Source organism: Pinus tabuliformis, chromosome 9 (genome assembly GCF_031772625.1).
Source record: "Pinus tabuliformis cultivar Carrire ecotype Pingquan chromosome 9, CPIR1, whole genome shotgun sequence".
NCBI lineage: Eukaryota > Viridiplantae > Streptophyta > Pinopsida > Pinales > Pinaceae > Pinus > Pinus tabuliformis.
Window position 1 is genome coordinate 1410704958 of NC_142307.1, and position 16335 is coordinate 1410721292.

General features: G+C 37.2%; 1 protein-coding gene across 2 annotated transcripts in view; it reads right to left on the reverse strand.

Annotated features, from left to right (window-relative positions):
- LOC149153832 (uncharacterized) overlaps window positions 1–12342 on the reverse strand; it is a 112055-nt gene extending 99713 nt beyond the window's left edge. The window contains exons 1-3 of one of the 2 annotated variants that reach the window (XM_089445095.1): window positions 11982–12342; window positions 9995–11846; window positions 9819–9891 (exon numbers count right to left, since the gene is read on the reverse strand). In XM_089445095.1, the coding sequence (XP_089301221.1) occupies window positions 9873–9891; window positions 9995–11685 (1710 nt within the window). In that variant the 5' untranslated portion in view covers window positions 11686–11846; window positions 11982–12342 and the 3' untranslated portion in view covers window positions 9819–9872. Of the gene's footprint in view, window positions 1–9818; window positions 9892–9994; window positions 11870–11981 lie in introns of both variants that reach the window. The other variant, XM_089445094.1, reaches the window with a different exon arrangement.
- Window positions 12343–16335: the final 3993 nt, after the last annotated feature.

The window sequence follows — 16335 nt, forward strand, 5'->3', positions numbered from 1 at the left end:
CTATTCAAACATCAACAGTTGTGTATAAATACAAAAGGACTTTTCCTCATTTGCACTCACTCATCTCATCACATCTCTCTCTCTCTCCTGCACAGAAAAGAGGCTCTTCTCTACTTCGGAAAAAAGAGTCTCTCTCTCACACATGTGGAAGGAAGCTGCTGAAACTGAAGCTGCAACTGCAGATCCAAACTTTGACCAACGTGGACCATCAAACCTCCTCTTCTGAATTACGCTGTAGGTTCATCTAGACCTCCTCTGAAGGCCGCAACTTTTGGTGGTGGAATCAAGCCGATCCGACGGTCGATTTGCGAGATATCGACTACCGTAGTTTGAAGGAAGCTGCTGAAACTGAAGCTGCAATTGCAAATCCAAACTTTGACCAGCGTGGACCATCAAACCTTCTCTTCTGAACTGCGTTGTAGGTTCTTCTAGACCTCCTCTGTAGGCCGCCACTTTTGGTGGTGGAATCAAACCGATCCGACGGTCGGTTTGCGAGATATCAACTGCAGTAGTTTTGATGATGAAGCCACTAATGTTGATGTTGTTGATCTAGGGTTTGCTACTGCTGATATAAATCAGATTTATTGTACTATTTCTCTCTGCTGAATTATTGAAGATAAAAGAAGATTTGATCAAAGGGTTTCCCCACACATTGTGGGGTTTGTCCCTGGCTAGCCGCCACATCTTGTGTCTCTTGTCTTGGCTTGTATTCTCTCGATCGTTTAATGTTCTATTTGCACTTTACTTTATGTACATGTGATTGCTAATTTGTGGAATATAATAAGAAAGAGAAGTGAACTGTTATAAGCATAGAACATACCATAACTTAACAATTCTGAGCCATCCAATTATAAGGAGGCAGTAGGTCAACAAGTTTGGAAGTCCACCATGAAGAATGACGTGTGGGATATTATGTCGAGACTTGAAGGGAAGTCAATGGTGACTTCCAAGTGGATCTACAAGATCAAGCATGCAATGTATGGCAACATAGAGTCGTACAAAGCAAGATTCATGGCAAGAGGGTTCTCCTAAAAAGGAGAGGACTATGAGGAGACATTTGCTCCAGTTGCTAGGTACACTTCTATTAGAACTATTATTTCTATTGTTTCTATTATGAGTTGGAAATTGCATCAAATGAACATGAAGACAGCGTTCCTCAATGAAGTAATTGAGGAGGATGTGTACATAGAACAACCTCAAGGTTTTGAGGTACATGAGAGGAAGACTCATGTTTGCAAACTGAAGAAAGCTTTGCACAAACTCAAGCAAGCACCTCAAACTTGGTATTCTCAGATTGATGGATTTCTGACGTGTTTTGGTTTTACCAAGAGTGATGTTGATCCCAACCTTTACTACAAGGCTGCCAGTGGTGAGCCTGTGATTTTGCTATTATATGGTGATGACTTGTTTTTGACAAAAGCAAAGAATCTCATTGATCAGTGTAAGAGGGAGTTGACTTCTGAGTTCGATATGAAGGATCTAGGCTTTATGCACTGCTACTTGAGATTGGAAGTATGGCAAAAGCCAAGAGAAACCTTCCTTGGTCAAGTGAAGTATATCATTATGATCCTTCAGAGGTTTGGGATGATAGAATGCGTCCATGTCTACTCCCATGGTGACGAACCTAAAGAAGTTGAGAGACTCTAAGTCAAATTTGGTAGATCCCTCTATGTATCGACATTTGATTTGTTCATTGATATATATGGTTAATACCAGACCACATATTTGCTTTGCAGTGAACACTTTGAGTTAGTTCCAGGTGGAACCGAGGAATTTATATTGGATTGTAGCAAAGCATGTGTTGAGATATCTACGTGGCACAGTTAGTTATGGTTTGAGATATGTATCAAACGATGGAATGCAACTGTAGGGATTCTCAAATTCTAATTGGGCAGGGAGAGCGAAACACAGGAAAGGCACATCAAGATGTTGTTTCAGTTCGGGTTTTGTTGTGATATCATGGATGAGCATAAAGCATACATGTATTGCACTCAACATGCAAAGGTCGAGTACATTGCAGCTAGTTTGGTAAGTGGTGAAGCAATATGGCTTCAGAAGCTACTTGCAAGATTGCTTAATCAAGTGCAGGATCCAATCGTGATACATTGTGACAATCAAAGTTGTGTAAAGCTTTTAGAAAATCCAATTTTCCATGACAGGTCAAAGCACATCGATATCAAGTATCATTACATCTGAGACATGGTACAGAAGGGAGCAGTGAAGCTCCAGTACATTTCTACAAACGAGCAAATTATTGACATTCTCACCAAGCCTCTGCCCAAGGCGAAATTTGCATACTTCAGCAGCAAGCTTGGAGTGGTTGAGAATGCCTCCCTCGTTGAGAGGGAGTGTTGATGTTGTAGCATCAAGGGGCAAACATTCTCCCTAGGTCAAGATATTGACAGGTCAAAGGTATTGACTAGGGGCCATGTAATGTGGTTAGGAGAATGGCTCAAAGAGCATCAAGGCCAAAGTGCTCCCCCAGGTTGCCAAGAGGTACTTGGCTAGTGGGTAGAGTGAGTGCCTTTAGCATCAGGTGGGTATGTTGCCATTCAATTGGCAGGCAGGAACGGTAATAGCCCAAGATGTCACCATAGGTCACAAGTGTTGCCCAGGTTCCAAATGACGACTTGGATAATTGGTGACTATGCTCCAAGTGATTACTTGTTGAGCATGATGTTGATGCAGGATGCTTTCCACATGTAGTAGATGGATACATCAACATAGCTAGTTCATGCAACCTTTTCTTGGGATAGAGAACTTTTTTCAATAAGAGATCATCTGAAGAAATTATTATGAATACCTCCCTAGCTAAGAGGGAGTGTTGATTTTTTTAGTGACGATCAGTCTTCATAAAGAAAGGAAAATATTTTTATTTTCTTGAGTTCATGTCGACCCCACCACTTGACTGGGCTTGACTCTTGGTCAAAACCCACATAGTTTGACCTCTATAAAAAGACCATTCAACCTCTCCATGTGGCATCCAATTGAAAATTTGATCATCTAGAAAGAAGTCTTATGTTTATACGTGCAAAGGAGGAAGGATTTGAAGTTGACCAGCGTTGACCAATTGTTATCTGCTCTGTTTGACCAATTCCTTGACTGCTCTATTTTATCGAGATTTTGGAGGGTTGATCGAATTTTCTTCTTATTGAGTTGACTGCAGAATTGACCGAATTTTTAAGGCATTATGTTAACCAAAATTATGAGTTGACCGTAGGTTGTTTGACGAACTTTCTAAAGTAGAATTGATTGCAGTTGACAGAGACTTTTAGACGTCGATTTGACCAAGTTTTCTAAGCAATGTTTGACTAGCGTTTGGATAGAGTTGACCGAGGTTATTGGGCATATGGTTGACTGATATTCTAGACAACTTGGACCAAGTTTAACCTAGCTAATTTGTATGGTCATATTGACCAAGTTTGACTAAAAATTCATATTGTATCTCTTGTTGAATTGGATAATTTATCTAAGAAAGGATTGTTGGGTTTTTCTCTAGAGGAGGGCTTTCCCACGGGAAAATTTGTTATGTCTTTGTGCATCATTATTCTATTGTGATCTCTACTGTCCTTCTACATTTTATGGTTGAATTTCTAAAGTTTAATTGCTTAATGATAATATGGAAGTGCTAAGATAATATTCAATATCATTAGGAGTAATTATCAGTTTCAAAATTTGTGCTTGTATCTATTGCACTGAAAAATCAACAAGTATGGAGGCAGGTCAGGACATGAGAATATGAAAGAGAAAACAAAATTACAAATAAATGCACATTGAGAAAGTCAACGTGGGCAAAATAGGGTTAGGCATGTTTTATTTATATATTATAAAAAGTGAAGAATACAAATTAAAAAGCGATTCTAGAGACAAAAAAAGCCTTTGAAATTGACTTTTGGATTAATCACATCATCAATGCTTGCAACGAGCAAATATTGATGATGTGATTAATCCGAAAGTCAATTTCGAAGAAATAATATGGATCACAAAAGTCTGAGATCGAAAAATAAAAAACCTTTCAATTCACCTAAATGCCAAGTTCAAATCGCCTTCAAGTTTGTTTTCACCTATAGGTTTAGATTTGATTTGATTCGTCTTGACGTTCGTTGAACCTAAACAAACCTAAGAATTTCTTTGAGACCCACTGAAGTTCATTCAAACTTCAAGATTGAAATTCTTCAACTTCGACGTTTAAGTTCATCAAATCTGTTGGACACGTAATCCTCTATGGGTTATGGTGTGGAAGATAAACCATCAAAGGGAGTACAAGAGACCTTGGAATATGGAATCCAATGGTCACTCCCATGTATTATAAATGTATATCATTTGTTAATAATAGATGTACTCTCATGCTTATCATTCATACTCTGTTGCTGCCATGTATGTGTTTAGCATGGTATTAGAGTGGGGGATTACTGGTCCTGCTCCATTTTGAGCCATTATTTTCCTGGGAACACTGACATATCATTTAGGTTGCCTTGAGCGCTTGTCAGCCATGTGTTATGTATATTCTCCCATGCAAAAACGCTTCTGCCATTATTCTTTGTGGTATCGGTTCACCGGATCGCTACTCCTCTCTGCCATGTAATAATATGCCTGACAGTTTTATTACATGCGTTTTCAGCTCTACTCGAGTGGCGTGATTGCCCATACAACTGTTGGCTCGAGGTTATTTAATACCACCACTCGGCCCCTCGACTGTCATGCTCTACGGGTCCAGTCCAATGTAATACCCGATACCACTCATACTGCGTTGTCGTTACCTCCTCCGATGATCATACGTAACAGTGGTTATACGTTGCGGTGTCATACATTAGGTTTACATTGCCACCCCCACTCGTTGAGGTTTGCGTTGCAAGGCTCCCATATACCACTGCTGTATATACACTGCGTCCCAACCATTGTAGATTTCTGCGATAAAGTTTTGGATTTGCTAAGATGAACCTCAAGGTGGAAAAGTTTGTTGCCTGGCGTTGTTAGAACAGTCGAACAGAGGTGCATGCAATGGTGGCCTATGCGAATGTTGGTTGTGGTGCGACCAGCATGGAGATGATGCCTAGAGGTGTTGCGTGCATGGTAATAGTGCTCTGCATTAACACCATACCATTGACTCTCTTAAAGGCCGACCACCATACGTTAAATGTTGTCCATATAAACTTTTGTCAGTTACTTTGACATCACCAAGTTCTTCTTATTATCGCCATCATATCTATTGTTCGCCCTTTCGTTCTTCTTTCCAGATCCCCAGCAGCTCCTCAGAAAACATGCTGGTTCAAGATCCTTCTCGCTGAGAACAGGGTCATAACCATAGAGTGCCTGTCTATTAAAAACGACCCTGTACCCACATAGACAGGCCCTAGGATACCATCGAAATATCAAAGAACACAGTGTTGCGATTTGCATATCAATCATGTCGATCAATACCATCAAATCTCTGAGGGCACTGTACATAGCAAGCTTTCTTCCTGAGAGAAGGATCCATTAGAAAACACATTGCCTCACGAAGAGCTTTGTTGTTGTTTATATAATGATCACAGCCAAGGTTCAACAGAAAGGGGCCATTTGTGAGGACAACAGAAACTCGGACCAACGCATTCATTGCACCAGCTTTCTTGTGATGTTGAAAACCAGGCCTCTTTTCATGGGATACATAAACTAACCGGGGTAATTCATTGCCATCATTGTCAAATCCCCCACCTATGACCTAAGAATACCTGGATCATCCGAGGATGGTCTCTAGTGTTGTCTCACCATGAACTGATGCACATGATGCCTCTCTAGCAACGAATAATCCAGGTATAACAGCATCAAGGTTATCAACTTATCGCCTATGATATTCACAAACCATCACGACAGGGAATCGAACAGTTGAGTTGCAGGGAGCCCACTTGTCCGTTGAGTTTGGAAGCTTGGCGTTATTGTGAGTCGGTTAGGATTCCTATGGCTTTCTCAGATTCTTGTTCTTTGCTCTATTTATGTTGTGGGTTGATTGAGTTATGAATTGAAGATGGCTTAAATTCAACAGTAGTTTGTATCATTGGAGAATGTCATACAGAAGAATTGTTATTTGGTATTAGTACTGAAGACATGTCTGGATGGAAGTTGAAATTCAAAATAGGTAAAGTTGAAATGGTTTATGTTGTATTATAGAAATATCCATCAACATAGCATGCAAAATTTCGTGGTCATTCATATACCTTGAGTTGAGTATGATTGTTGGTGTATATACAGTGATTGAACTCGAAAACTTTGAATTGTGGCTTTTGGTTGAAAATTATATATATATGCAACATTGAAAACTCCTATAATGTGCAACGTTTAAGTCTTGTTGCTTGCTCCATTTCAAGAGATTTTTGTGGCAGTAACTGCTCCATTTTATTCAGTGTGTGAAGTCTATTAGTGTTGTTAAAGATAGGTGAATGCAACAAATTTTGGACACCAGTGGTCCATGTTTCTAATTCTTCTAGTTAATTGAAGAAGGGAATAAACTTCAACAACACAATTCAACACACTTCACTAGTTTGGAAAATGGATAAAATTGGTGAAGTATTAGAGTTGCTAAATACTTTAATACACTCCACAGTTCATGATAGAGTTAAAATCAGCAAAGATACTATATTTGATATTAGAACTTGTCTGCAAAATGCACAAGAGAATATTGAGTTTTTGCAACTTGAGACAAAAGCTACAACAACGCAAGCATCATTATGTTCAGAAAAATCTATTGTTTCAGATTGAGATAGACTCCCATCAGCAACAAGAATATAAATTTGAGGTTGATTCAGATTCAATCCCTAGTTTAAGAGCAAAATTACATGCAGATGCAGAAATTCAATTTGCACTTCCCAAGTCGGTCATTAGACCTTGGGAAGAGCTTGTCCATAACAAACACAGAACAGGTCTTGGATATGATAAAGAGGTTTCCTTTCACATTCCAGATTACTCAAAACCCATCAAAATTTCAGAGTGTTGGGTTTCTTCATGATAGTTCACCTTCATTTGTTTCAGATTATGTTCCTTTTCCACAGTAGCAACAACAGAATGTTAAATGCCAACATTGTGACCGAGTTGGCCATGTGAAAGATCATTGTTTTGCTCTTCATCCATGTAAGCATTGTCATAAAACCAGTCATTCTTCAAACATATGTTTCAAAAACAAACCTCCTGCAAGAAAAAAGATACATCTTGGATGGATCGCTTCTTGGCAATGAGCATCAACAGCCAAGAAGATATTTTAGTCATATGTCCGAACTTGTTCTAGAGTATTGAACAGTCTTGCAGTTGAGTTTTCTCCATCATCTCACCTTGTATCTGACCGGGGGGGGAATGATGGTCATCTACAAGCTTCAAAGCCACATCAAGAGAGCCTGAGCCACAACCTACCATACCAGATTCAGAGTTGTAGCCAGAGACAAAGATGCCCCTGAGCATGCCTTCAGTTGGTGATGCCTCTCCAAAGAATTAGGGACACTTCCTCTAGCAAAAGACTCCAGCTTCTTGCCAGTTTTGCAAGAGTTCCAAGAATTGCATTAAGCATTCCAGAGTTGTTGGTAATCCTTAAACCATCATAGGTTGAGACCTCCCTTTTTAGGCTGAAGTTCTCCCTTTTCTGCGGGGTGAGACCTCCCCTTCATGGTTGAAGGTTTCCCTCTTCAAAACATCAGGAGCACTTCCTCTAGCAGAAGATCTCAGCTTCTTGCCAGACCTGGAAGAGTTCCGTGAACTGCACTAAGCATTCCAGTGTTGGTGGTCATCCTTAAACCACCCCCCTTTATACCAACATTTCAGAGAGCACATTCAGCCAAGTGCTGCCATGCATTTTTCCACGTTTTGTATTACAACTCTCTTCTTGGACTCATACATAACCCTTCGGATTAGGGGGGGAATGTTGGACACCTAATCCTCTAAGGGTTATGGTGTGAAATATAAACTGTCAAAGGGAGTCCAAGAGACCTTGGAATATGGAATCCAATGGTCACTCCCATGTATTATAAATGTATATCATTTGTTAATAATAGATGTACTCTCATGCTTATCATTCATACTCTGTTGCTACCATGTACGTGTCTAACAAAATCCTATAAATTAGCTCCTAAATAGCCAATTCATTATTTGTACTCTATGATGTTTCAATGAATGCAATTGTTTCTAATATCCGTAATTCTTGAATATCAACAAATTAGGTTCATCCAATAAAACAAATATGTAAGCTACCTTTACCCAATCAATATATGCACTATCACAATAATTTGAGGTACAAAACAAAACATTGGATTGATAGCAGCTATTTCGAATCTCAAAAACACAAGTGTGACACAACAACGTCAATCTTGAACAAAGTTGAGAAATAGGGAAAGGGCCAAACGCTAAAAAAAAAAAAAAAAAATGTTTCAACTACAACATTCACACATAAAAATAAAGCATGGAAAACAACTTAATTGAAAATGAACAACACCAGCCTTGGCCCTTAAACCTTACCTTATTTTAAATGTGGAGAATTTTTTATAAGATCAGAGGAAAAGCTTCTCTATAAGATGATGCCAAATATTTGTGATGAGAAGGACAACCTACAATACTGCCAAAATGAAAAATCAATAGAAACTCTAAACAAAAATATCTGGAACTCAAAATTAGCAAACTACAAAGAAGCACATGGGCATCCCTCCTGAGGCAGGTTGCTCACCAGGCAGCAACAAGGAGGCCATTACCATTGAACCCACAGATTCAGATAACTCAATTATCTTTTAGTTTCTTTGTCTTGTACCTTTTCATGTTTCAGTTCTGTAATCTTCGATTTAAAAATGGCCCAGGAGACCCAGAAACTAATATAGGTATTTTGGTTTCAGGAACTGTGGACAGTTTCTTATCTTCAGAATTTTTGAAGAGACTGAAGCTCTGCATCTGGTCAGGCCTTCCCAGTGGCCGACCAGATCAGACTTCAGAGAATTAGAATGTAACCCTCTGTTTTCAGGAAATACAAATCATTTACTTCAAAACAAAATAAAAACAAAAATAAAAATAGAAGTCAACTACAAATCACACGTTAACACAACATGAAAATATTGGAATAATTAAAATTACAAACTAATATGCAGTAGGTTAATCCTGCTGAGTTTAAAACTACCAAAAACATAAAATGATGTTATCAACATATTTCAGTCAAATGACATTACACAGTTTCCTGAGCTTAATAATCTTGGTATTCAGTGGCAATACATCTTAAAGAGAAGTTCCATTCATAAAGAGACACAACAAAATCTATCAATTGAATGAAAAATTTTCCATTTGGAGTGATCCTACCCAATTGTCTGATGTTAAACACGCACTAACAATGAAACTTTACTAAAAGTGCAGTAACCTTATAAAGTTGAACTCTTAGGGACAGAAGACAATTCAACAAATTACATAAATTTTAAATCCGATAAATCACAATTGTTAGCAATGAAAGTGAGTGATTTTGGAGAACGATCCTATAAACTAAAACGAAAAAATGATGACAACTTAGTTCGACCAGCTAATTTATGCTTCCAAAAATCACTGCAAGACCTTGCAAAGCAAGAGATCCAAAAGGTAAATATGGAAAAATACCAAAAAAGTTAGGGCAATAGAATTGATTAAAGAGGATAGCACCTTCCACTTAAATTATCAAGGGTTATACATATGGGGAGGCTTTGGGATTAAGATCACAACAACGAGGGAAATTCCTTGCACATCGCAGCTTTTACAGCTGAATTAATCTATAGCTCACATAGAACTAAAATGGCCTTCCCAGTAAACGGCATAAAAGTTACTTATAAATTACAACGGTAAAGAAAACTTACAATGTTTTGAGCCTACATATCTTCGAAAATATCAGCATCTCTTCTGCACTGTATTCATTTTTTCCCGTGATCCCTGGAATCCCATTAACGTAATTAACAAACTTATGAGACTGATATGGCATCATTATAACATGGCTACAGTACTCAAGAACCTAAATTCAGACAAGCCCGCTTACCTGGCTTTCGTCCTACCATGATGCTTCTTGTTTGTGTGCTTTTTGCTCACTTGATCAGTATCTTTTGTTTCAGTTTTCTTTTCTGTTAATTTCCCATCACCTCCCCTTGCATCTATCCGTTTCTCTTCCACTTGGTTCGTTATCTTCGGCCTATCCCCTGAATCTATGGTCAGCTCCTCCTCATCAACCTGCTCCAAATTTTGCCTTTCAACTGGTTTCTGCTCATCTATCTGCTGCTCTGTCGCAACTGTATTCGCATTCTTTTCATCAAATTTCTCAATCTGCTTTGGCTGCTTCCCAGCATCTTTGCTCAAACGCTTTGCATCCACCTCATCATCTGAATCTGCCAACTTATCTGGAGAACCAGGAACACTGCCATCAGCTTTCTTTTTAGGAAACTTCCCACTTTCCTTTTCTTTCTGTTGCATTTCACCTTCATTGTTAGCCGCTGAATCCACCTCCGCTGCACTGACATCTTCCAGAGTTTTGTGATCTGTAGCCTTAACATCATCTGGCTTTATATCCTGCATAGTATGATGGCTTTGCTCCTTGCTCTCTTGCTTCCCGTCTGCACCTTCGGTTCGATCTTCCACAACATGTTCCTGGGCAATTTGTTTTCCACTGCCTCCTCTTTTTGATCGTGGTGCTGTCTGCTTTGACTTCTTTGGCCTTTTGTGATTGTGAACTTCCTCTGCCACCTGCTCCTGAACCTTATCCTCCTTTTCTAGATTGATTTTATTCACATTTTCTTCTTTCTCCTCATTTTTATTTTTGCTGTCATCAACATCAGTGCTCATAATTTCGACCTCCATTTCAACTTTCTTCTTCCCGGCAGTTTCTTCCTCTTCCTCCTTTCTTTTCCTGTCATTCTTTTTCCCCTGCTTTCTCTTCACACCACTCTTCTTGCCACCATCAACAATGACACCCTCCTCCTTAATTTTCACAGAATTCTTGTTGCTACCCTCCTTGCTTTCCTTCGTGTCGATATCTTTATCACTTTCAGGCAGGGCAGCTCTAACCTCTGAAGTTTCCCCAGACAAGTTGCCGGCTTCATCCGGAATCTTAATCCTCTCCTTCTTAAGATCAAGCCGCTCCTGCTGGCAATCATCATAGACAACGAGGTGCCGATTTGTTCGCGCATCAAATGACCTTACCTTCCCAGAGTACCATTCTTTATCCAGGGGCCAGTACACCTTAATTTTTTTTCCAATTATAGACGCCAGGAAATCATCATTGACTTCTCCTTTACCAACTTCCCGGAAAACCGCCGGCTGCTTTCTTGGCCGCAATTGCCGTGCTCCTGCAGACCCAGAAGAGATCAGGGATGGGGATTCCACTCTTAGCACATCAATTTCACTCTGCAACCTCTTTCCTTTCCCGGACTTAGCAACCGGAACTTTCCCTGAAGGAGGTTTACCAGAAACCGAGGAATCTTCAACAACATTCGGCCCTGACTTTTTGTTTTCCACTGGAACCTCTTTCACTTCTTCCTCCTCATCTTTTTCTTCCACCTTATCCGAACCGGATTTCATTATTTTCAAAGACGGTGAAGTGTCATCAACAAGGCCGTGTTCCTCCTCTGGTTGCGCCCCATGTTCACCCCCAGATTCCGGCTCCTTGGCGGGGGGCCGTTTGGAGCTTTCTCGGTTAGATTTTTTCTGCTTTGAGCTGGGTTTCTTCTTGGAAACCATTCCCGTTCCAGCAGAAAATCCCACCTTCAACTGCCCTTCCACTACACGTCAAGAACCCTGATAATCCTTTTACTCTGCGGGATAGAGCCTTGAAATAGCCATTTTGTTTACGGATATGTTCGGTGACAGGCTAGTTTTCTCAGTTTTTCAATTTTTCCGGCCTGCATGTGAAAATGTACCAAGCCTTTGGTACAAAACCCTAAGCTAAAAAAAAAGCTAATGTACCGCCATAACTTCAAAAAAATTCTTCAAATCTTGGAAAGGCAAAATGGAAACTCAAAGAGTAGAAAGAGTACCTGGTATTTTAGCGGTGATGGAGAAATGTGGCTGTGGCTAGTAGTAGTGGACGCCGATATTCATTTGCAGGTGAGACTCGACATTGAATCCCACTGAAAAGCAGCACAGTCTCGTGTTCAGCGCTGAAACCATCGACACACCACACAAAATAATAACAAAAAGAAATAGTGGCAAGTGCAACTTTAACGGACTTCGATTGATTCGTCTTCCCTGTTATTATTGCAGCAAGGCTCGTGGAAACTCCTCCTTACGATGCGTTATTCCAACGGCTGCGATTTCGCGAATTGTCAACAGTACTACATTCCATTTATCCGAATCGATACAGGATAGATTGGTGTGTTCATCTGATGAAAACCTCAAATGACCTAATTCCTGAAGGGTATTTCACAAGCTTCTCCTTCAAATAAAACTTCAATTACCTCACTAGCTTCTCCTCAAAAAAAACTTAAAATGGACACAATACTTTGAACTTTAATTTTTACCGAAGTTTAACTCTGATAGGTTTATGATTTTTCCATGGAATTTGTCTTAAATTTGATGGAGTTTCTTATCTTTGCCTGGATTTTATCTTTGATGGACTTTGAGTTTTGTAATCTACATAAGTATTCTAAAGGTTTTTAAGAGTAATGAATCAATTATATATTTAAAACACAATTTACAGAGTGAAATTTGTTATTTTGTGAAAAATTTTATAATTATATTTCAGTTTAAAAAATAAAATTGTGTAACAAGAATTGAGATCTGCATAATCTAGTACTTGAATAGTTTTTAAAAGCAATGAATTTATTTATGTATTCAAAAACACAATTAAATAGTGAAAATCTACCATTTCCTTAAAAAATTGGCATTTTTCCGGCCAAAAAGGTAGAAACGTGTAATGATCATTGTAAATCCATTTTAACTCCAAATCTACCAAAGGTGGAGAGAGATCAAATCATTTTTCAAGCTAAAAGAGATTTGCACTTCAAGAAATTTGATCCCTCTGTAGATCTAGATTGATTTATATAAACAAGTAAAATGTGTAACAAAAACTCAGATCTGCATAATCTAGTACAAGAATGGTTTTTTAGAGCAATGAATTTATTTATGCATTCAAAAACACAGTCAAATAGTGAAAATCCACAATTTCGTGAAAATTTTCATTGTATTTGGGCCAAAATGATAAAAATCCGGGTCGAGAAGGATCAAATCTTTTTTCACTCTAAGAGGTTTGCACCTCAAGAAAAATGATTCCTCTATAGATCTAGATTGGTTTATATAAACAAGTAAAATGTGTAACAAGAACTAAGATCTGCATAATCTAGTACTTAATGGTTTTTGAGAGCAATGAATTTATTTATGCTTTCAAAAACACAGTTAAATAGTGAAAATCCACAATTTCGTGAAAATTTTCATCACTATATTTGGGTCAAAAAGATAAAAACATTTCGTGAAAATTTTCATCATTATATTTGGGCCAAAAAGATAAAAACATGTAACGATCCAGTATAAATCTATTATAACTCTTTTCCATTCTAAAGAAGGTTTGCACCTCAAGAAATTTGATCCCTCTATAAATCTAGATTGGTTTATATAAACAAATAAGATTTCAAAATTTAGACTTCTGTGATCCATAATAATTTTAACAGCATCTTTCGGTAAAAATCACATAAGAGATATTCTCATCGACGCGTTTAGAACCAACCAGTGTGGTTCATTTACACGACAAGATGAGGAACCAGATCCAGGCGTTGTAACCAACCAGTGTGGTTCATCTTCACGACAAGATGAGGAACCAGATCCAAGCGTTGTAACCAACCAGTGTGGTTCATCTTCACGACAAGATGCAACCAGTGTGGTTCATCTTCACGACAAGATGAGGAACCAGATCCAAGCGTTGTAACCAACCAGTGTGGTTCATCTTCACGACAAGATGAGGAACCAGATCCAGGCGTTGTAACCAACCAGTGTGGTTCATCTTCACGACAAGATGAGGAACCAGATCCAGGCGTTGTAACCAACCAGTGTGGTTCATCTTCACGACAAAATGAGGAACCAACCAAATCCAGGCGTTGTAATAAATAGATGTAGAGCCAAATCCAGGCGTTGTAATAAATAGATGTAGAGCGCTGCTAACTAGCGGTTAGGGAGTAACAACTAGTTTGACTAAAGTTAGAAAATAGAAATTATGTTTTGAAAAAGAAGGGTAAAGGAATTTATTGAATTAAACTTTTTTTTAATGAAAAATTGGGATTCTAATTATATTTTTTCATAAAAGAATAAATAATATATATATATATATATAATAATTCAATAAATTCTATTACTTTTTTTTTTTCAAAACTTAATTTTTAATTTATAACTTTAGTCAAACTAGTTGTGACTCCCTAACAGATAGTTAGCAACTCTCTACATCTATCTGGTTCCTCATCTTGTCCTGAAAATGAACCACACTAGTTGGTACGAGAATATCTCTTATGTGATTTTACCGAAAGATGTTGTTAAAACAACTAAGATTGTTAGTTTTTAGTTTTACAAGTAAGATTTGGTGTTTGGCTTGGTCGTGACCTTAAAATTGGATAATAATTGGATAATAATAATGATAATATAAACAAATATTAATGTTAGTTTTTAGTTTTGTTGTAAATAAATAAACTTAAAAAATAACCAAAGTTAATTGTTATTTGTTGCAACTTTGAAGTCGTTTATAATTTAACACTAAATCATTCACCATATACATAATTACCTAGTATCATAACCTAATTTTCCACATGTATATCTTTTATGCATGTCTCCATGTATTCTTTGTACAACTCTTGCTAGTGGTAATCATGTCACTTCACTTGAGGCTTGGATTGCTTAAGGCTCAAATAAATTATATACTTTACGTCTAAAATAACCTCTCTCTTCCCTAAATATCTCCTCTCTCCCTCACTCTCTCTTTCTTCCTTCCTTGTCTCCCTTTTTCTCCCACCTCCCTTTGTCTCCCCCCGCCCCCATCTCTTTCTCCTCTCTCTTCCCTCCTCCTCTCCTCTCTCCCTCACTCTCTCCTCATTTCTCCCTTGTCACTCTCTCTCTCCACCTCTATCTCTTTATGTATTTGTTCTTCCCTCCTCTCTCCCCCTTCAACTCCATCTCTCTCTCCCTCCCTTTCTCTATGGAATATCTAGGAAATATTTTTAGTAGTGGTGAGGATAGAGTGTTTAAATATTAATTATAACATCTTTTCTTTTAGATTAAATTTTAAAAATGTTATAAAATTAAAATATTTTTGATTTTGAAATGAGTAATGGTTTTTGGGCATCTTATAATAATAATAAAAAAATGAATAGAAGTAAAAAAACGTATAGTAAAATGTTTAAATCGTATACTTTTCAAAAAAATTCAACAAGGGATTTAAATAAGCTATTTGAAGATCTATGTTAACTAATTTATGTATATGTCAACTTCATATATCTATAAAAATAGTCAATGTGAGTTATTAATAAAATATTTTAATAAGAATTAATATTGACATATACTTAAAAATATATTAATAATAAAAAACCATTTTAATTTGTGTGATAAATTGTCTGGATGTACACGTGATATAATATGTTTATGTAAATTAAGTATATTATATACATTAATTAAAAATATATATATGTATACATCATGAAAAAATTAAGTGTTTATGGTTAAAACATTTATTTGGTCATATATATATTCTCTTTAGCATTAAAAATACAATTTAAACAATGAAAAATAACACTATTTTGCACTCTAAAAAGTTTTACCTGAAGAAATTTGATCCCTCTCCATACTTAAAATGGATCTATGTTGGTTATGTTTTAAGTTTATTGTAAGTATTAAATTTTTTATGTGCTTATTAATTAAATTTAATACGGTTTTTTGACATTCGATACTAATAAGTCATGGTATTAATTATTATTTTAGTTTATATGGATTTTACATTTTACATTATACATTTTGCATTTTAGCTTTTACATTACATTTATATGTGTTTTAATTTGAATATGAAGGCCACACTTAATTTTGTTTCCTTTTTCTTTATATATATATATATATAGAGAGAGAGAGAGAGAGAGAGAGAGAGAGATATTTCCCAACATTTGGTAAATATTGACAAACTTACATTACACACATCTCCACTATACTGAGTTGTAGAGCGCATCTGAGGAAATTAGATCGCTCCTTGTTACTTATTACTTTATAAAGTTGCATCGAGAGACCCTCTACAACCCAGTATATGATGGAGATGTTGTCACCTTATGTTATAAAATTTAAAATATATATATATCCACTAATTAATTAAAAATAAAGAATAATATTGAATATGTTAGCTTAATTAAACTTTTTAACAAAAAACCATGT